Source organism: Ptychodera flava, chromosome 20 (assembly GCF_041260155.1).
Source record: "Ptychodera flava strain L36383 chromosome 20, AS_Pfla_20210202, whole genome shotgun sequence".
NCBI classification, from domain to species: domain Eukaryota; kingdom Metazoa; phylum Hemichordata; class Enteropneusta; family Ptychoderidae; genus Ptychodera; species Ptychodera flava.
The window spans coordinates 5,980,734-6,004,200 of record NC_091947.1 but is presented as its reverse complement, the minus strand read 5'-3'; the positions used below and the strand labels follow the sequence as shown (position 1 = coordinate 6,004,200).

Genomic DNA, 23,467 nt, shown 5'->3' with positions numbered 1-23,467 from the left:
ACACATATAAGAAACACAGTGCTGGATTTTCATTGAAAATATGCACCTGAAATGAGCATTTTGTATTTCTGATATCATAAGATGAATGATGTGCATGTAGACGCTAATGTATAGCTTTTTCATTCATAAGAAACTGAAATCGTCATCATCCTGTCCATAAATGCATTATAGATCAGTGCTACATTTGAGCAGATATTATAAAATGCTTCTGAGAAATGATGTTTGCTTCACTTGTTCCATCAATAACATCAATGAATATTCAGCTGATTCACATTTGTGACTCATTACAATTTGCTGACATGAAGTCCGGAACATGAGTGTGTGCCAGTTACTGCCAAAATGCTTTGTTACATGAAAAGCTACTTCAATGTCACAAAAGAGCAGCCAGCGCAAAACATTGGATAAAAATCACTAATCACACAAGAACCCAAGATTTGGAGAGCTTAATTTTGAATTTAGCATGAGTTCTACCTTCACAACAATTTAATATTATAGACTTTGCATCGGAAAGGTTTTATCTGCATTTATGGTCCAGTTGATTTTTGTTCTCGATTGATTAGGTTGCTGTAGAGAGCTAACACTTTGCCTATTTTGTTTGTCTCACCTGGGAACTGACGATAACTTTCGAGATAACAGCTTTGTGATATATGCTCCTTTACTTTTATTGCCCTTAAGATTTTATTGACCATGAATTAGCAACAAATTAAATATTGACACAGCTTTAACCTTTTTCCTGCCAGACAGTATCACTTCCCCATCAGCCAAGTCAGTAAAAAGCGGTATTGAGCCAAAACATGACGTATTTTCACCCACTTGGCTTGGTATGTTATAGCATCTTTAGTCCAAAAAATCAAGTTTACAGTATTCATGTTTTCAACAGCCTTCAAATGTACAGTATTATGTTAAAATACACCATATTGAATATGTTGTCTTTCATTAATTTTAAGCATCTTGACCTGATGGTGAAATATGGACTTGGCAGGAAAAGGGTGAAGACTGAACTTCCCTGCTTGGTTCACTCAGTGGAGGGACTGTAACTGTCTCAGGGCCAGTAGCTGTAACTTTTGTTGATTTTTCTCAGTTTTTGGTGTCAACTACAGTTCCTTGTTCTACTTGCAAAAGCATGTTGATCTGAGATACACAGTATATATGGCTAGTCATTTCTGCCTGTACAAATGTAGTAGACTGCTATTGTTGATAGAAGAATGCTAAAATTCATATGTAAACAATAAATAATTTTACATGTATAGACACTGTGTTGACAAATAGTTGGTGTTTTAATTGCTTTGGGGAGCAGAAAAAACTTGCAATTGACATACATGTACAAAACAAAAATAGTGAACATGTCACAGAAGTTACAGCTCCTGGCCCTGTAACAACTATATTTCATGAAATCATCTGTGAAGCAAGAAAACAATTATAAAACATTTCTTTTCAATCGGAATCACACTCCTATTAACATGACAAAAATCATTTTTGTTGATATTCTTTCGTATTTACATTTTAGGCAGCTCAATTTCATGTCCCTTGTATCATTTTATTTGGTTAGAATATCAAACGACTGACAAATTTCGTTTTAGATTATGATGTACAAAACCAACACAATATGTGTGAGAAATTTTCAGGTTTAAATGAAGAACAATTTCGTACAGTACGCAGCTCTTGTAAATGGTATGGTAAGTGACAGGTAGTTAAACTGGTATAGTTTAACTAGTCTGGTCAGTTCACAGAAAAAAAAATTTCATATACATACAGTATGTGTATATGTATACACCACACCTGTCTATTTATGTATACTGTACACAGAATTATCCTTAAACTGTAGCCTGGCTAAATGCAAATGATATTCACTTTTCCACAAATGCAGCTATATATGGCAGGAATGACAATCCTTTGGAGCAGTCTTTCTTCTTTTCCACTCAATAACCATGGAGAACACCTGCCACTGGCAAGAATTATTCCCCACATCCCATTGTGGTACATCCCGACAGAGTGAACTTTTCAAAGACATAAACCCAACATGCCAGCATGGTAGGTCTACGCGGAAGTGACTTTAATCATTCATTTTATCCAAACATCCAAGCTCATCGGAGATTTTGCTTTATCACGGGAGAAACTTTACTTTTGCACTACAGTGGAGACTGTGACCTCTGATCATCACGACAGATCCATGAGTGAGGTACATGATTATATGCAAATGCCCAACACTTTCTATACGTGAATCAGCCAATCAGAATCACTGCTTATTTGTGAAGTTATTTTGATAGTAACAAAACTTATCATGGAGAGCTGAATGACATCTTTTTTTGTGGACGAACTTCAAAGATACTTTTTCCTTTGTCCTTGTCACAAGTACAGGTTTTTAATCAAATAAATTATGAGATATAATGGGGTCGTTAACTCTTGGATCAGAGTGCCTTATTTGATCCGTTGAATATCTCGGGAGGTCTATTTGGATTTATTACAGAATTAAACGAAACTGATTGAACTGGCAAATCCAAATCTGTCAGCTATGGGTTGAAATGTATGATTTATATAAAAAGGGTCAAGGTTCAAGCCATAAACTTTGAACTAATCAATGGTTACATATCTGTGATAAATGTGTATTTTATGATACATACATCTACCTACATATCACCTTCCATGCTCTAATAGGCAATATGATGTTAACATTTTGAATATTAGTTTCAAATTTACTTCTTGTATGATCATGAATACATGAAAAGTCACTATCAGTATAATTATTAAAATTGAATTAAAATGAAGAAATTAATCTATGTGCGAATCATAGGAAAAGCTTTTAATGTCTCAAAGGAATATTTTTAAAACCTAAGAGGTAGCATGTAAAAAGTGATATTGGTTACAAAATTTCATCAATGAATATATTATATTATCCATAGGGAAATTGCTTTTCTAATGCTATGGCTTTAAACAAGCCTTCCACTCCACTACTTAACAGCTGATCTAAATATAAAAGCACCTTATTTATTACTGGGCACTCACATAAAATGCATTTCAAGGGTACATGTATCTTGAGTTACTTGTTTGAACTGAGGAGAATCATTCTTCTGTTTAACCTGTATATTTAAGCTTTAGTCCAACCCCATTAAATTGGTAGGACCAATAAATAATTCAATAGGGGTGGAAAGGCCTGTACGGTGGGGATGGTTGATGTGTATGTACATCAACTATCCTCATGAATAGTAGTGTGCATCTATATACATGCATGCTGTGTTTGCTTGGAATCAGAGAATTAAGCTTTATGTAACTTGATTCACAAGTAAAAGAATGACCTAATTTTCTCAGAGATAAATTTAGGTCTCTGTGTTCATTACACTACATCATTTAGGTCATATTGCATATGTATACTGTATGATAAATCCACGGGGTGTATCATTTCTAAAAACCGAATCAGAACTGTATTGTTGATGACTGAGTTTGTAGGTTTATATTGAATTAAAAGAACTTGCCATATCAAAGCCAAGCTTATTTTCGTGAAAGGCTTGTCCTCTGCACGTAATCATTACTTACTATTCTTACAGTTGGAGAAATTAAATTGTTTGACGCAAATGTTATGGATTTTTTACAGCTGGGTTTGACATCATGAATGACCCAAGATGTGGATTATAGATACTCCAGCATAACAGCTGTGGATTATTCCACAACTGTTTGTCAAGATGATGTGAAGGCAGCAAACAACTGTACTATTGTGACGGTCAATGGCATTTCGGCGGTCACAGTCTGTCCATTTCCCTAGTGATACAGATCTCGAATTGTATCAAGAAATCATTCCTTGACCTCGTAATTTGTGGACTCTTACCTGTTTAAAACCTCTGTACATCAATTGTAATTCTTTTTTGGAAAATTTTGTGTTTCTGACCAACTCATCGAGGCCATCTGGTTTGTATCGTACCACCTGCATTTCTAGATCATCAAGTTCATGATCTGTTGACAAAAAAAATATACAAAAGAATATTAGCATAAGAATGATGCACCAGTTTGGAATAATGTTCTCTTCTTCTTGTTTTTGTCTTTAGTGAGGATGACTAATCATAGATGGTAAAAGCGTTGTCAACGACTATTAAAATAATTGCATTGTTTAGACCGACAACTTTCAATCTCGATAGGAAACACGAGCACATTTCACCAGAAACTACTTGTAAATAACCCATTTCAATTAATGGATTTCTGTCCCACACAGAGTGATACAACACCTGTCCTTCTAACACAGTTTATTAAAAGGGAGCACATTTTCTGTCACTATCACGCCTTTCTTCACAAAAATGTTTTCATTTGATGATGATAGTTTTGCTTTACCTTTGATCTACGATTGTTTTGGAAAATTATGTTTACTTGTCCCATGTGTTCACTTGTGATGGTTTGTTTTCATACAGAAACTATCGTTGGGACATAAAATGAAATTGATTCAGGGCTTATGAAATGAAACACAAAGCAATCATTAATAATAATAATCATCATCAGCATCACTATTACCATCACCATCATCATCATCATCATCATCATCATCATCAATACTTTTATTATTTCATCCTTGTCTTTACCTTGTGAAACACCTACTGGTAGCAATTGAAATATCTTTTATAAAACTGAAATTATCTCCATTCACTGAGTATTTGTACAATGCTTTCATCACAAAGTTCTTCTGTGGAGAATGATCAGGATTAGATAGAGATGTAACAGAGGTTGGCAATGACATTGGTGTTGCATGTGAAAATCAACATGGCAGATTATACACCTGTATATCAGAACACATGACAAAACAATAACTGACATTTGTACATTTTTAGTGATATATCGTGCCAACGTGGTGTATGACTACTCCACATAACTGGTGACTTCTATTTCACATTAGCATGGCAACCAGTACATGTCATCATAAATATTTAGTACTAATGCATATTTTAGAACTCAGAATATTAAAATGTGAAGTCACAATATCTAGATTAAATTTTACGAGTACATCATGATTTTGTAATTTACAGCGTCTAATTTCACCGTGCCTTGGGGTGCGAATATCAATATTTTTTCAATCTATTGGATTCATGTCGATGCCACCACTTATCCTGCAAAAACATTTCCAAAGCTATTGATGAAAGCATCACAATCTTATCATGGTTAGCTGTAACCAGACAGCAGTATCAGGACCATATCAAACACATACAAACACACACAAGCATACACAAACACTTAGCAATCAGAGATACCAGATATCATTTTCACCATATCTTGTAGATTTCTGACTCACAGCAGAAAAAAACATCAATATTCTTCGATTGCCTGAACACACACATGATGTCATCAACAAATACTAAAATAGATAACGAAAAATCGTCACTACTGCAGTTTACCTTGTAATTTAAGTGTCTGGCTATTTCCCATAATTCCCTGCTATCTGACATTCACACATCCAAGGGCTATTTAGGTTTGATAGCCAGCTGTTGGCATTTTATCAGAGGAGTACCGTAATAAACACTGCGAATGTTAATCTTTCAAAAAATGCCGGTATGAGACTTGAAAAAGCCATTTAAAAGTAATAGAACTTCTATAAATATAAAAAAATTATTTTTGACTTGAAACTAATTGAGACGGTTTTTAAATGAAACTCTATCTACAGCAATGCACTGTGCAAATGAAGATAATAGAGAGCAATCAAGGTTTAATTCCTCAGAGAAATACAGAGTTATCAATATTGAAGTAGACCCCATTCCTCAGACACCCCTTGAGAGCTCTGAGGAGACATATTATGCGCAAAAATTTCAATTAATCATGAGGACAATATGTCAGAGGGTTGCCCGATCTGAGTATGATGTTTCATTTGATAAATACTGACCTTAAAATTAACATACAAGCCAAAGTCCTGGGATCTTAGGAAATATTTATCAAATTGATCCAAAGGAGTGCTAATTGCTTTTCTTATTTCATTGTTCGGCTTCTTGACAAGATGGTCAGCAACTTTTCTAGGTTTTGGTCATTTGATATAATTACTAAGATACCACGGGAGATTCATTCCTTCACTTTGTTTTGTTATCAAAACCACCTGAATCGTCTTAGAGTTGAAGTTGGGGACAAGGGGTCATTCAGATGACATAAATAATGATAGAGCAACATCCCCAACACCTACACATATCATACTACAACATAAGGTTATTGTTTTATTGGAGGATTAATGTCTTTATATTAAATCCATCAATCAAAATGTTTTTATATTACATCCATCTAATTACAGAGAAGAAATTACAACAAATTTAACAATTTTTTACCAAGGCACGTTCTGCCAAATACCGTACGACAACAAGAATCTATATTTTCCGGGCAAATGAAAGCTTGGCCATTACGTCTGTTGCATTTCATATGTGACTGAATTGCTTGGCTCTGCTTAAAATTCACTGGCTTGCAAACCAATGGAGCGTTTAATGCAGGAATCTTAACAGCATTACGTGTGGGGGTCATTATTGATAAAAAATAATGAATACAGTCTGAAATAGAAAAATCCCACTCTACAGCTACAGAGTGTAACTATCTGACATAATGAAATGAATGGCTACACTTGAGCCAAGAGAATACATGTCAAATAAACAATTCTTCCTGTACATTCTCCGCATCTTAAAGAACCCGTACATTTTCCTCATTTCTTTCCTGGCAAATTTTTACCATTTACCTATTAAAATCTTTTTTTGATGCTATTATTTGCTTTGTTGATTATTTATTGTACATTTTTTCTGTAACTATAACTTATACTGACAGATTCCTTCTGGTGTATAATACATAGGAGACATGTACGAAATTTTATGTGAAGTACATAACACTATGCATCGATAAACATACCTGTATGTGTGTGTATACATGTATACATATATGGATACACATATATAAATAGTATGATATATGTACATATCATTATACTATGTATGTGTATCCTATATGTATATATACATGATATGTACATATATCGATATGTATGCATACATGTGTACAGATACTGTATATACATATATGTGAACATAATTATACTGTACGTCCAATGTATGTACCAGTATATATATCTGTAAATATACTGTATATACATATACGTGTACATAATTATACTGTACGTCCAATGTATGTACCAGTATAAATATTTACATATACTGTATGTGAACATAAGTACTGTATGTAGCAGTATATATTTACATATACATACCAGTGCATATGTATATACATGTGATGATGTATACATGCACATATACAATATAAATATACATATATGTACATGGGTATGTCAATTCTATGTGTACCCATAGACTGTATGTATATATCTATTACATTACACATAATACTAGTGATACATTTCTATGCATTAATCTATACAGCAAAATATATTACAATGTCAACATCATCAGATGCAGCATACCCTTATCTGTTTGCTTAGCTTAAAGTAACTCTCAATTAGACCTAAAGGTATATGCTTTTAGAGGAAATATCATTGACACACATTAACTTTACTACGAAGACAAATTAAAAAGTTGCAGTTGTACAGACTAATATTTCAAATACACACTGTTAATTATGTCTCTATGTCACCTACTCATTAAATTAATCCAGTTTATGACATTAGAATCCAAATCCAAACAATGAATTGATGGCACCATAAAAATCAGTACTGAATTGCTAAAGGTCAGCACTCAAGTCAAGGCCAACAGTATATTCATCACCAGTTAAATGACAAATTTGAGGAATTAGCAGGCAGAGACGTATTAATAATGTTTATTGTGAAAATTTTTCAGCTGACTGAAAAAAGCACTATTAATCGACAAATCCGATTACTTCTGTAATTACCAAAATGTCCTCCATATTCACGCAGTACATTCGGGTGGAAAGAATAGTATGTCAATTATGTGTCAAAATTACGGTACACGAATCCACGTCCAAATCTGTCATTAAATGCATGGATGAACACAATAACGGGGCTAATGTGAGAATATTGTGAGTGCCTAATGCCTTGACACTGTTTTCACACTACCTATAAGGCAGATACAAAATTTGAGATGAGTCTCTGTTCAGCTACCATACTACAGATATCTCTCTGATTTTATTTTCAGGTCAGTTGAAAAAAACGATGAAAATAGGAATAAAGGCTGCAAGATCAGTGTCATTATCAGTGATAATACTCAATAATGCTGGAGATGTCTGGAAGGAATACAGATGTGTTTTGTAGGGAACAGAAATCAAGGCACAGGGAAGACATATCAGGATGAACATTGTTGTACATATGAACGCAAAAAAACCGCTTAATTTCAGGCACTGGCGATCCAAATGATCTTCTATTCAAACTGAATTGTTAAAGAGATAATCAATCTGCTGTATGTCTGTCCAACACATAAATTTAGCATATCTTCTGTCATACCCATGAATGTAATCTTCTACTGGCTAAAAATATCACATAGCCCAGGGAAGTTTTAGTACTTTCGAAACATTGCACTTGCCAAATGTTGATAAAATGGCCACTAAATTTTCTTAGAAAATAATCACCTCCTCACATTGCATGAGACCTGAGGGTAATTTGACGTAGTGAAAAAAAAAAACTGCTATCAGATTTTTACTATATATAGGTATTACAACTATAAAATGGAATAACTGGCACACTGAAGACATCCGGTGTTGCTTCCAATCCATGAATTGAAAAAGTGGATGCTAAGGGTGATCTGCAGGAAAACCCTGGTGTACTTTCCATTCAATTGGAGAACACTTTATGCGATCAATGATTTATTCAAACACGGTCATCCTACCTGAGCTGATTGAAGATGACTACAGCATGCACTAATAGCACTATGTGCCATGCAATACTATCACACTCAACATTGTTTCATATTTTTTGCATTCACGGCTAAAAGTATCTAGATATTCAGTAGAGGTTTACACTGGATAATTGATGGATAATAGTAGAAGGTAGGCAGGATGTTAAAAATTTACTTTTACTTTTTTCAAATCCATTTTCTTAGGTCTTATCACTTACGGATATTTTATGAAATATTTCACAACAAGTCATCGTTGATGACACAGTCCCCGCTTGTCCATTTTGTTATAATCTTTGGTGTCTAGGTAGCTGTGGTCTAGGTAGCTGTGGAATGACATTGATGCAACGGGTGCATCAGGCCTGTGACTTGCATAATAAAGTAATCTGAAGAACGTTCAATAAAATTGACCAATCTCTGCCGGTAATGACCACTGAAGGAACTTTTGATTACATCACACATAACGATGCCCTCACTGCCTCTAATGTCATGATGGCACATACTATACACATGGTTTGGTGGAATTTTCAAAATGGTATGGGATCGGGTATGTTGTTGTAATCAGCCATTTCGGATCATAGAATGAAACAAATTAATGTGCACAAGAATGCAGCCATAGTATTTTATCTTCGTATCACGTTTGAACAAAATCAGTCCATCGAGGGACAGCGACCTATGTTTATGTTTTAAAGACATAATAAAATCACACCGAAATTGAAATCAAATGGCTGTCTATTGACCATATGGATCATAGCACACAATTAGTAGACATGCATATGTATGCCATAGTACTTTATCTTTGTACCAAGTCTCAACAACATTGGTTAAGGAATATTTGCATATGATTAAGCCTCAAAGACATGAAAAAATCCAAAAATGACCATCTGGCAGCGATATTGGAAAAAAATGACAATCTGGCAGCCATATTGGAACATGTCACGAAGTAAATTGACATATATATGTATGCCATAGTGTTATGCCTTTGTGCCAAGTTTGAACAGAATCGGTTCAAGGATGTCTGAGTTATGGTTCAAAGACATGAAAAATCGCAACAAAATGGCCGCCTCGCGCCCGTATTGGATCGTATCGCGAAATAATTTGACAAGGATATGAAAGCTACAGTGTTATGCCTTTGTGCCAAGTTTGAACAGAATCTGCTCAAGGATGTCTGAGTTATGGTCTCAAAGACATGAAAAATCGCAACAAAATGGCCGCCTTGCGACCATATTGGATCGTATCACAAAATAAATCGACGTGCATCTGTAGGTCATAGTGCTATGCCTTTGTGCCAAGTTTGAACGAAATTGGTTTAGCAGTGTCTGAGAAACTGTTGATGACGGACGGACGGACGGACGGACGGACGGACGGACGCACAACGGGACCCAATCTATAAGTCCCCGCCGGACTTCGTCCGCGGGGACTAAAAATCATGTCCAACCATAAATTGACCAATTTCATGCTTTGGCTTCAAAGTGAAGCAAGTTCAACTTCAGACTTTTCTTCTACAAAATGAGCTGAAGAACCAAAAGTCTACACACATGATCATCAAATTCATCAACATATTTGATGTTCTATCAGGTTTCTATCAGTTTCTATCACAGTATCAAACCAGACATTTTAAATACAAAAATTTGGCAATTGCATGATTGTACTATACTCGGATGCTTTTATCTAATGGAAAACATTTTCTCTAGTTATATGGATATGAAACATGGAGTTGGTCTAACATCAGTTAGATTGGGCATATATAAATATCACAACAGAGTAAATTGAAGAAACAGCAGACTAGTGTCTTGCTGCTAGTAAGGTGATAGCGAAATTTATTTCATTAAGTACTTTGGCAGACATTTGCAAAGATGGTCCGGTGAATGTGCAATCCACATGAACAAAGTATGCATGGCCAGGTATGGCCTAGAAATGCCAAGTGACTGGTGGGCTTAAGTCCCCATGTAGGTCTGATATATAATTTCAATACTGGCTCATGTTATGGAATGTACAAAATATGCTGTTTCATGCCCAAAATCATCACTTATTTTCCTGGGTTGTGAAACACGTCATGAGTAATGCCTTGCTTATGTTTCAAAAGAAATTCACTTAACTTTCAAAGCACTGCATGCTTTCATGGTTAAATATGACAGAGATTAATGTACAATCATTAATGAACCGTTGGACTGGAAACACATTGTACTAAAATCCATTATATTTTCCATTTTTCAGACTCAGTAATCAAAATCCAACAGAAATGGTCAATTAATTTACATTCTAATATAATGGTAAATTGGAAACCCAGCAGGTGTATCGCTTTCGGACATTCCAGGATGTGATATTTTTCTCTCCGAGCTTCTACCTATGTGTTTATCTGTTCATGAAAGATTTATGCAGGTTCAAAGGTCAACAGATTATCCACTTGACATCTGACCTGCCATGTGTCTATACTAATGATAGATGTGACAAAAGCAGTTGATCACAGAACAACAATAGGGTTTGTCTTGATTGAATACTCTTCTATAGGCTAGTATATAAGTAAATTGTTGTACAGGGGCTAGGACAACTGGTCACAGTGGCACAACACTGTTCAGTAACTAAACATCATATTTGATGCACTACACTGTAGTAACACATTTTAAATTTTAGATTTTATTTGAAAATATCAGACGTCCACAGTTTCATTTTCTCGTGAAAAAACATATATCACTTCCAATATTTCTGTTTAATACATGTACCATATCACAGAGTTGCAAGATTTCATGGAAGACATATGTCATGGAGCATGCCGGTAGTTTTGTTTATCACCTCTTTACCCTGTTTTGCTTCACATCAAGGATTCTTGATATCGATGATTAGATAACACATTTTGATGGGTTTACGTTCCAGGTGAGATTAGCACAATGATAGAGCTGTAGTTGAGATTTGCCCGGTGCTGTAAGAAGTGCACCACCTGCGCAGACGAGACACTGATCTTATCAATGCACCATGCAGCCTTAACATGGATCTTCACTCTATGCTGTTGTAAGTTAAAACGATTTGGTTGTGTTGCTATAATTTACTGTAGGATAATCAGTCGGGTACATCAGCAACATCTCTCTCCTTTGGAAATCTTTCATTCTTTAGTGCATGACTCTTGCTACAGAAAACAGCACGGTTTTGCCAGTCAACAGACCAACCTACAGTTTTGAAGGTAAACTTTCCATGGTGAGATTAGCTGAGACGCATAGAAATCACAAATCAATAAGTCTCATGCAGTTGACATGGCAAACATTTAGTCTGATATTCACAGCAATGTTTGCCACGATACAGAGCCTGTGCAACCACAGTCCTGTTGAAGTCCATTATGCAAATCAAGCAGATGATAATCGTCCTTGAGTTCATGGGTTTGAGTGCAGATACCATGTAATGAGAAATTGACAATCTGCCTTTCCTTTTTCTGTGACTTGCTTGTTCAGCGAGTCAATGAGCCGATACTGGTATTTACGCACAATGACCATCAAAGCATTTTGACCGTAGTGCCTATCTGAAATGAATATTTGCAACAAATGCTTAAAAACTGTTGTTAGTATTCAATGTCATAAATACCGCCCTGTTTTCAATTATAGATGGATCTGTAATGTCTGTCTCATCTTTATTAATTAAGTTATGACATACTAATTAATTATTCGTTCATCATTACAAGCTTTAACATGCAAGGTCAGCATAACAAATTTTCTTACCATTCACTAACATTAGCCTGGCAACAATGAAATTGGTTTGTAATGCTGGTCTTATAAACATATAAAAACTTTTTTTTGCATGTGTTCTTTTTTATTTAAACAGTAATTTTGCAGAAACAGTCATGATTTCTGTCAAGAATTATTAACTAGCAAGTTATTTATACTGTGGCCGGATTCTGAACCACACCGGTACTTCATACAATACCTTCAACTCTACTAAAAGATAGACAAACTGTCTACTAAAAGATAGACAAACTGTCTACTAAAAGATAGACAAAATGCCTTCAACTTCAACTCTACTAAAAGATAGACAAACTGTCTACTAAAAGATAGACAAACTGTCTACTAAAAGATAGACAAACTGAAAGAATGTAATTGTTTCTATTTACCAGAAATACAGGAAATTAAATTAATATCTAATCAATGCTTTAAGGATGATTTTCTTAATTTTATTACTTGATCCAGAATTGACAACAGGAAAAAAAACGGCAATTTCAGTTGTACAAACATCAACCATGAGAAGAGTGTTCATTTTTTGTGTGATATAAGACAAAGTGATGCTAATTTTTGCCGAGATTTGTTGCAATAAAATATTTTCTCATTCTCTGAAAGATCACACACCTCTTCTGCTTTTCTTCGCCACCTAACAATGACACTGAGTAAGCCAATTGTTAAAAATGTTTTGGAACACCTTGTACAAGACATTGCTGGGCATATGATTAATGCTCTATTAGCCACTGATGCTAATTTCCTTCAAATTAATTACACCGACTGTTTAAACTGTAATTTCTGACTTTTCAAACTTTAATATCGACTGAATACATCTATTTTCATTGCAATGCAGTAGTTTGCAATTATTATCCAATATATCAACATTATAACATAGTTTTTCACTACTGAATTTCTTTTGAGATATATATTTTCAAGATAATCTTTCCTGCATAACTATTATGTACACTATCTTTCTTTACAACGCACCAAACTTTTCATGTGACAAGTGCGATTTGATGCATTTGACATGGAAAGTCAGAGATATGGTATTATAAATGGCATATTGATGGACAATGGGGCTCTAGAGAAATAGGATGTAGCGCTCTCTGTATATAGTAACACCATTCACTGATCCTGGCGAGACAAGTTGTTGCCTCACTACATCAAAGTTGAGGCACTATAGGTAATGCAGTGAAGTGAAATACCTCCCTGTCGGAAAGGCCATTCATGGCTTGACTCCATGATCACTAATTCATCACAGCTCAGGCAAAGAATGATGAATTTACGACACATGCAGCTGTTAGGCAGCTATAACTAAGATGGTAGGGATAGTGTGTTGCAATAAGGATATATGAGGTTGACCATGATTGATGACTGTGCTATGGTTTTGCTGGGTATGAGTTACGGCCCAACATCAGCCCACTGGTAAATTTGTCACTGTGAAAGCAGTTGGCCAGAAATACACTGTATTTCACTTCCAGTACATCGCATGTATGAAATCTAAAGGGAAGATAAAGATCAGCTCTTAATTCTTACACTACAGTAACAGCAATATTCAAACATGTACATATACTTCCCAGTATGAAGTCATTACTGCTGTACTTATAATGATTCATACTGAGCCAATAAACAGAAAAATTTACAAAATAATAATAATTTCTGCTGATAAAGCTCTAATTAATTAATAGTGCCGCAGCAGTTTTCCAGTTCCTTCCTGTTATACATGTACTAATACGCGTCAATGCAAATTTGCATATTAATCATTAGGTTTAAGGGCAGATCGTCCATGTAGCCGACACGAACACGAAGTGTCTGTTACCGGTTACCAAAAACTATGAAAAATAGTAAAGAATGAGCTAGAAAATCACTATCAGTTTTAAGTTGCAGGTAGAATAAGTCTGTGCCTTTGTATAAAATACTATAAAAATAGTAGAAAGTGAGTAACCAGCTGAAAGTTAGTAGAGGAGACCTTAACCGCATATCATTTGCATCTCATTGTCGGCTACATGGACTGTGTTCGGTTTAAGACTCCCACACACATCTAAGAAGTCACAAGAAACTTATAGAAGTTTGCTTATCATGTTTCTAAAATCAACATCTTTGAATTCCCCCCCCCCCCCCAACTACTGTACCAATATAGGTACCAGTACACTGTACTGTATACCTTGTTTCCATGTAGAAATATGTTTAAGAGCATTGGCAAACTGTACAATATGCCAAGCTGGTACTTTGCCTGTTAATCGTTCTTGACCTTCGTTCTTGACCAATTATGACGGTGTCGTTCACATTTGATCAGAATTGGTACATACAAGGACACAGTACTGTAGATTTCCCATAATTCATTGCGATTTGTATCCTCGGAGATACCTGAGTGAAGTCTACTATGTCTCCCATGTGTAGACAAATACACAGACTATTTATCAAAATTTTGAAAACGTACTTTTATGCACACCATTCTTCTCAATTCTCATTTTAAATAATTTGGAAAATTATGCATAATTGAGAGAGGAGATAGCATTTTTGTAAAATTTGCCAGAGATTGTGTCCTCAGCCATACAGAATAATGTGATGGAAAGTAGGGAGACTAGTTGCACCTGTTTTATGAAACAAAAGGATATTGATTTTTTGCAATGGAAGTGACAAAAGAAATTTGCATGCTAAGTTTTCTTCAGAGAATGACCCCTTCAGTCATCATAACTTGCTGCCTAAAAAGTATGGCATTTGTAGTACCTGCAGAATGTGACTTTTATGGTTGTTTTAGTGTTATTTTTCAAAATTTCACTGAAATATCTAAACGTACTTTTACTAGATATTATTTAAAAATTATTCTGATGCTGCACACTAGTGCTTACATGCAGAACTGAAAATTTTTTTAGAAAAGTAACCTTCAAGGATACAAATCAAGGAGTATTGTGGGTAATTTATTGTACTGTGCAGTATGGGTTCCAAAGATCAACAATAAGTGTTGTTTCTATCTGTTCAGTGCAGGAAAATTCTACGTTGATGTTATGACAATGATTTCAACACAGTACAACCAGAAGAACAACAAGAAATATTTAAACCAGAAAAACAAGAATGACAATTGTAAATAAGGTCTGAAACTTAGGTACTGGAAGTCAACTGTAGCAACATGCATAGCAGAGAATGTTTCAACATAGCTAGTCCCTCTTAGTTTGAGCAGGTCTGTTAATATGTAACAGTTCATAAACAATGACAGGAAATGACTCAAGGCCAGTGGAGTAGCCTGTTTCAGTCATTGGCATGCCACCACTCCTGCACATTTGCAGGATTTCCCCTTTTTCTTACCTCATTTGCATATTTTTGACACTGACATGTTCATTTGAACAACGTCACATCTCAACCCCTGCATCTACCTGTACACCAAATACTGAGATGGTGGAGCGGCGGTAATTGGGAGCTTTTGCATGTGATGGACATACATCCGCATATACATACATACACAAAGACTCACCATATAAGCTCTTTTTTGTATTTATATACATACCAAATATGAGCTAACAAAAAAACATTGCTATCACTGAAATAAGTTGTGTTGGCTTCCACCAGGGCATTCTGGGATAGCACCTTAAATCAATATTGTCTGATACGATCTGTTCTGTTTGCCATGCATCATTTATTTCTACAGGCACACACGGCTACAATTATAGCTATGCCTTGCGTCAAGATGTATCCTAGCTGCAACCTGAGTCACTGATTTCAAATGGATGACTGAGCAAGGTCAAACTTAAAAGACCTTGGCACTGCTGCTTTTATGTTGATAGTATAATATTCTATTTATTCTGAGCAATAATTTCTTCCATTCATGGGATTTGATTTTAATAGAAAGAAGAGACTCAGCACACATTGTATTTGACTTAGTGAACGGGGCAGTGATTTGAGTGTGAGCCAAATTGCTGCCGGGAAACACACAAAACTTCAACATTACATGGAAATTTATGGATTACATTTGGAAAAATGGTCGTTTTAATTAAAATGTCGATAGAAAAGCAACACATTGTGTTACAGTACCATAGATGGGGGAAGGTTGGTGTTATTGGAAGTTCATGTAGAGAGAGTAGGTTCTGTGAAATTTAAGTCATCGGTCTCACAGATAAGTATCATCTGTTCAGCTGTACATGTATGTATGATACCATTAAATATCAAAAATTCCTTTGACCAAAATACAAAGTTACTCTGCTATAAATTATCACATTTTTTTACACTCCGAGCAAGCAATGTATTATTCACAAAGGTCAACTGCCAGACGGCCCTGAGAATATTAATATTAATGAGTCCTGCAGCATTAGGCATACCCACAAAATGTTTGGACACTTTCATAATCTGAAAAATAAACATATTTCTGAGTTTTTACTCATTTTTCAAAGATTGTTTGCACATTGTTTTATGATCAAGAACCTGTTCTACCTTAAATAGAAACTCTGCTTCTCTGAAATTTGAAGAAAATATTTTAAAACAAGTCAGTGAATAAATTATTTTTTGAACCCATTGTAAAAGGGCAATTACAATAATTATTTTTTGTGAACACAATGTAGTACTAGTAGAGTTATAACCATATAGAGGGGTTATTGTAAGTTACAAGCCTAAAACTTACCCAATGCTTCACCAAGTAAATAGATGCCACACTTTCATACCGCTTAGTGAAGACAGTGAACGATCGTATTGCTGTGCATAAAGGTTGAAGTGTTTTTGATAAAAAATAACACTAACTTGTGATTTTAAACTTGCTGAAATGATATGTTTTACAAAATAAATGACTTGCACCAAGTCTCTGATCGAACCGAATATTAACTGAGACAGGGTTATCCACGCGATGCCTACACAAACTATGAAAATTCACTGACACTTAACAGTTATACAACAACATTCTACATAGAATATTTGAATTGCTATATTTAGTGTTTGGTTTAGTTGAAGAGGTGACATGCATGCATGGAAACAACCTAAAGACACATGTTGTGTCAAAAATAAATTACATCAGTTGTGTTGTTATCTACCAATCAATGTTCAAAATGCAAGGGCAATAAATTTCCATAAATGGTAGATATTACAAAAGAAACGTTCAACAATATGGAAGTGACGGTTAAAAACATCTGTGGCCAAGCCATTGCAATTCTAAAGTTCTCAGTATCTGGTTATTTGGCGTAGTAGTGTTGTATTAACCTTTACGGCCCTGATAGCTTTGTGCACTGAGGTTGTACACTGTAAGGGTTGGACCAGAGGGACATCATTAGAGCTGTAATATGCCCAATATGAAGTATGTTGCATGTTGTTAAAATAAATGTTCACAAAATTTTGAAGATGAGAATGCGTACAATATCCAAATTGATGGCCCTTTGTTACTTTCTTTAGAAGAGAGATTGTCTGCCTGCTATCACAGATTGATGCTCATGATGACATCATTTGTTTACATGTTTAGCTTGCGATGCAATGAACATGTCATGACAACAAATAAAGTGGAAATCAGTTATATGAGGAAAAAATGCATGGTGTAAATTATAGTAATGAATTTGGTTCTGATCATAGGACAATGTGTGATTAAAAGAAATGTCAAACTATAATATAAAATTTGTAGCCACGTTTGATGAAATTGTTGTGTCTATGAAGCTATGCAATGGGTGATATTGCTTCGCTCATGTAGTAATACATGATCCAACTCAAATTAATACCTTCTTTCAATTCAGTTTTTCATTTTCCAAAACCACAAGGTATCATCAATAGCTTGCACATTTTACAGTGTAGCTTTAAATAGAAAAAACAACCGATGTTATGTTTAATACCATTATGGTCATAATGGGGAGACAATGGTTTGAATCTTGTCCTGGTTAATAGAACATTTGTCACTAACTGTAGATTAGCAAAGCATGTAGAACATGGATACGAAAATCAGTGTAGCTTAGAAATGCAGGTGAATCCCCATATTATAATTTAGACAAAGTTTGCTGAAACACCATACAGTTAAACAGGAATGTGGCTGAAGGTATATGATTATACATCAAGTAAAGTAATTATTTTCATGGTAGACCAACTCCAACATACTCTTTTATCTGGAGACATAAATTGTACATGTATCTCATAAGTCTATGACGGAAATTCATAGGCTATGTTGAACTTAATGATTACAGATTGTGAACATGATCAAAAAATCACACATGATAAAATGTCACATTAGTTGAAAAGTTTTGAATTACCTGCCACTCTTTAAAAACTCACAGGCTTGATCAGCACATACACGTATTCTTCAGCACAATGAAAACTGACGACATAGCACCACTGCAGCCCTGCATTACCAGGTATGTGCTGTATATGCATTATGTCAACATGCAGAATGCCAATATTTGCTGATTGGTTTAAAAATAACTTTTGATACTTACAACCATATTCTACATTTACAAGTAAAATACCTCCATGTTCACCTTCTAATTTTATTATCAAAAGAAAAAACACATCTATAAAAAATTTAAATATGTAAGGAAAACAAACAATCACAGATAATGTGCTGTCATGGCCAATCAAAATGTACCAACAAAAGAACAAATTTGCATATAATTAGACTGAGAAAAGAGTAAATAATGTAATGTCTATTCATGATGATAATTTTTAATGCGAAAATTGAAACACATGTCACTAAGACCTTGTAATTTTGTTGCTACAATTGATGTCAAAATTTTAATCCCTGCGTCATGAAGTTTTAGTTTTCAGAACGGTCACTGAGTTGAGTCGGGAAATGGAAACCGATAAAACCAATATTGGAATATTTTCACAAGTATAACTGCGCGTTATTAAAATTTGACATCGCATCAGCGCTCTTTATGGTGCTACCACAATTGAATCTGGATCAACAGAATCCATTCCGCATGACTGGGCCAGGGCATACCATGTGATTGCATACATCATTAACTATGTCCGTCGTCCCCCGTCCTTCTTCCTATTCTGCCATTTAGTTTCATCTTTGAGGAATTTTAAGTGTTATCACAAAAACTTAAATGCATTTTTCTTGGGCTGACTCAAATTATAACCTTGCTGAAACTATGTGACCTCAACAGGGTATTGTAAGTATGCGCTCTGAGAACACACTGCTCTTAGAAAAGGGTGCCAAATACAGTTTATATGCATCCCATAATGCACCACAGCTTGGCCAACCCTGACCTATTTGGAATAATAAATCTCTATACTGTTTGCAAATATTTCACTGCTACCAGCAAACTTGACAACCATTAATCTGTTCCATTTTTGTTGATACCTTGACACAGAGGTCCTGGATAACACTGAGGACGTTACAATGTGACACGCAGAGCATCACCAAGAAGCATGGCATTATAATACACACGATGATACTGACCACTTCAGTGATATTTATCTAACTTAGGGGTCGCGAATAATTAAAGCATGTGCACGGTAAACAAAACTAAGTGCGTTTGGCCTCAACCCCCCTCCCCCTCTTAAACGAAACTTTGGAAGTGCGAAAATCCAATCAAGCTTCATTCTGTATCATACCTACAATCGGTAATACGTGGCTATGAACATATACAGTCAAACATCATGAATCACGCATACGCTCCCACCACCACTGGCATACACCTCTAAAATCAATCTTTGTTCAGCGCCAACTTGACAATAACGCAATGTATCTAAAATGGTTGTTATGTTATTTTACACCATGCACTGAATCACATGTATGTCAAAAGAATGGTGTAGCGCAGGTGACGCACTGGCCTGGTACAAGCCAAACAGTATGGCGCGATATTTTACGATACAGTAAAACGTGGAGTGAGATGTTGATATGAAAACATGTGGTGCGATTTTTGTGCACGGTAATCGAAATACAGCCAAACCCCCTCCCCCTTAAATGCAGAAGTTACGTTTGCCGCACGCATGTTTTAATTATCCACAGTCCCTTAATGTTCTTGTACTGTACTTAAAGTTAAATGATTCAATGTCACAGAGTCAATACGGGTTCTGTTTAATGAGCATGTGGATTATTTCTTAGTTGTTCAGACTGTGAGTTGTGGGTGCATGTCAAGGGGTCGCCAGGCAGTCGATAAAGCCGCAGCCAAAATTCACTGGTTTCAGATTAGTATCAACTCTGCGTCATCAAACATAGGTCAGTGTCAGTGTTACATTTGCTTGATAGATGTCTGCTCAAATTTTTTCCAACTGTTTAGCACCCTTTAGTGAATGTGAAAGATATCTGACACTGCATAACAAGTGTTCAGTATTGACTATCAGAATTTGAGCAAGGTCCTAGAAAACACTTGATATGAAGAAAGACTTTTTCCATATGACTGAAATTTTACTCAGCTCAATTCTTCAGATCGATAGTCCCTATCATCTAATCTAAATTTCAAAGTAAGATATCGATAACAATCCAGTGCCTATGATAGGGACAATACAAAAAAGCAAAAATGCAATTACTTTTTGATTATCTGCTGCACTCAGGAAGTCCGCGGAAATGTTGATTTGCAGCAATATAAAGTTGTGACAATTTCGTACCCATGTGATCATGGGACTGGATCAAAGTGAAATAATATAGCAATTTTACATGGCTAAAGCAACACTGAAATATTATTTTTATACAAATGTTTTCTGTGACACGGCATCGTTTGGTCACAGCATGGATGTAACAGCTACTATCATAGTTGCCTTGCTCAGCATAAGAGGAAAGGAGTCCCCTATTGTTTGGATCTGTTTACAGAACCAACACAGATTAGGATTAAATACACACCTGGTGATTCACATTGTGGTTCACAAAACCATTTGATTGACAGCAATTTTTAATGCACCAGGGATCATTTCTTATCTAACCTTTTTAACAAAATCGACGAAAAGTGTAAAGTGGTCAGATTTTAAAACTAAGTGCTGTAATAGCTAGGGCATTGATTTGACGATGACAACATTGGTTTTTGTAAAGATTTTATCCAAACAAACTCAAAACGCTATATTTTCTGGAGCTCTGTCCCCATGTTGCTTGGTCAGAGGCATCTTAAATGATGAGTGTCACCGCCATCTTGCTGCTTTCTTAATATCCCATCCGCCCCTTAAGTTAATACAAGCGACCTAGCGGCCGATTAGCTCCGCTGTGTTTATGTAGAGAATAACTATTTTTGACACATGTTGATTAAGAAGGTGGAAATCTTGATAGCTCAATGCAGTGGCCAGAGAAAAGTGGCTAAAATAAGCTGCAAAAATACACATTGAAGATTTCATCATACTTTGAATATATCACATTGGATCATCCCTAAGAACATGTCAACCAAAGCTATCTGATGAGCAGATTTGTGAGAATAAAATTTCCTGACCAAAAATGGCAACAATTGCCCCAAAAAATAAATATTGCAGATTTCATCATAACTTTAAAAGATCAAATTTAGTTCATCTATAGAAACCTGTATACCAATTTCAAAGCTGTTACACCAGTACTTTTTGAGAAATACATTTTTTGACCAAAAACGGGAAAAATTACCCCAAAAATTCAAAATTGCAGATTTCATCATTATTTCAATAAATATCATTTAGTTCATCTATAGAAACCTGTTTATTAAATTTCAAAGCCTATCAGATGAGTAGTTTTGGAAATACACATTTTTTGACCAAAAATCGCAAAAATTGCCCCCAAAATACAAAATTACAGATTTCATCAGAAATTCAATATATATACTAAGCTCATCTGTAGAAACCTGTAAACCAAATTTCAAAGCTATCAGACCAGTACTTTTTGATAAACACATTTTTGACCAAAAATGGCAAAAATTGCCCCAAAATTACAAAATTGCAGATTTCATCAAAATTTCAATAAATATCATTGAGGTGATCTGTGGGAACCTGTATACCAACTTGCAAAGCTATCAGATGATTAGTTTTGGAAATACACATTTTTTGACCAAAAATGGCAAAAATTGCCCCAAAAATACAAAATTACAGATTTCATCAGAAATTCAATATATTACTTAGTTTATCTATAGAAACCTGTATACCAAATTTCAAACTATCAGACCAGTACTTTTTGAGAAATACATTTTTTGACCAAAAATGGCAAAAATTGCCTTAAAAATGCAAATTTACATATTTCTGCACAATTTGAACAAATCTGAAATAGATCATCCCTAGGGACATATGTACCAAATATCAAAGCTATCTGACCGGTAGTTTTAAAAAGGAGATTTTAAAGATTTTTTTACCAAAAATGACAAAATTGCCTTAAAAATACAACTATGCAAATTTCACCATGATTTGAACAAATCTGACTGAAGTCACCCTAAGTAAACTGCATATCAAATTTCAAAGCAATCGGACAAGCGGTTTGTGAGAAGAAGATTTTTTTACAAAAAAAACAAAAATGCCCCAAAAATACAAATATGCAAATTTCACCACGATTTGAACAAACTTAAGTGAGGTCAACCCAAGTGAACTGCATATCAAATTTCAAAGCAATCGGACTTGCGGTTTCAGAGAAGAAGGCAATTGTTGACGGACGACGGACGACGACGACGGAGAATCAGCCTATTTGATAAGCTCCGCGTCGCTGACAGTGGAGCTAATAAGTGGACTGCATCACATCTGCAACACTCGCAGCCATGTTACAGCTACAAGACAGAGACGATATCATTTATACAGTCCATTTATACATTATACATTTATACATTCCAGAAAGGTGTATGGATAACATTATCACGTTTTGTTTAGAAGGGGCTTAACCAGTTGGGGAGAGGCAAAACACTTAGTACATTCATAGTAAAGATGGAGTTGTTCAAAATGGAACAGCATGATACACTGTGAATCATCAGGATAAGTGACAATCTAAGTGCAATAAAGTGGGTCTGAATGAATTGCAATAGAATACAACTACGCCCTATTTTGCCTGAAAGTCAAGGGTTTTCCCACTTTAAAATTCTGTTACCCAAGAGACCAAGTGAAAATTAACAGCTGCTATTTCTTCTATCTAGTGATAATAGTATAATG

General features: G+C 35.2%; 1 protein-coding gene and 1 long non-coding RNA gene across 6 annotated transcripts in view; one reads left to right on the top strand and one right to left on the bottom strand.

The window, feature by feature from the left end:
* LOC139119837 (calsenilin-like) overlaps nt 1–23,467 on the bottom strand; it is a 127,587-nt gene that overhangs the window by 23,232 nt on the left and 80,888 nt on the right. For 3 of the 4 annotated variants that reach the window (XM_070683755.1, XM_070683756.1, XM_070683754.1), the window contains one exon: nt 3,821–3,945. In XM_070683755.1, the coding sequence (XP_070539856.1) occupies nt 3,821–3,945 (125 nt within the window). Of the gene's footprint in view, nt 1–3,820; nt 3,946–18,699; nt 18,813–23,467 lie in introns of those variants that run through there. The other variant, XM_070683757.1, reaches the window with a different exon arrangement.
* The window catches only part of LOC139119840 (uncharacterized), a 73,635-nt gene continuing 61,701 nt past the window's right edge, over nt 11,534–23,467 (top strand). Inside the window, exon 1 of one of the 2 annotated variants that reach the window (XR_011549002.1) lies at nt 11,534–11,801. This is a non-coding gene — a long non-coding RNA (uncharacterized lncRNA). The remainder of the gene's footprint in view (nt 11,802–23,467) is intronic. The other variant, XR_011549003.1, reaches the window with a different exon arrangement.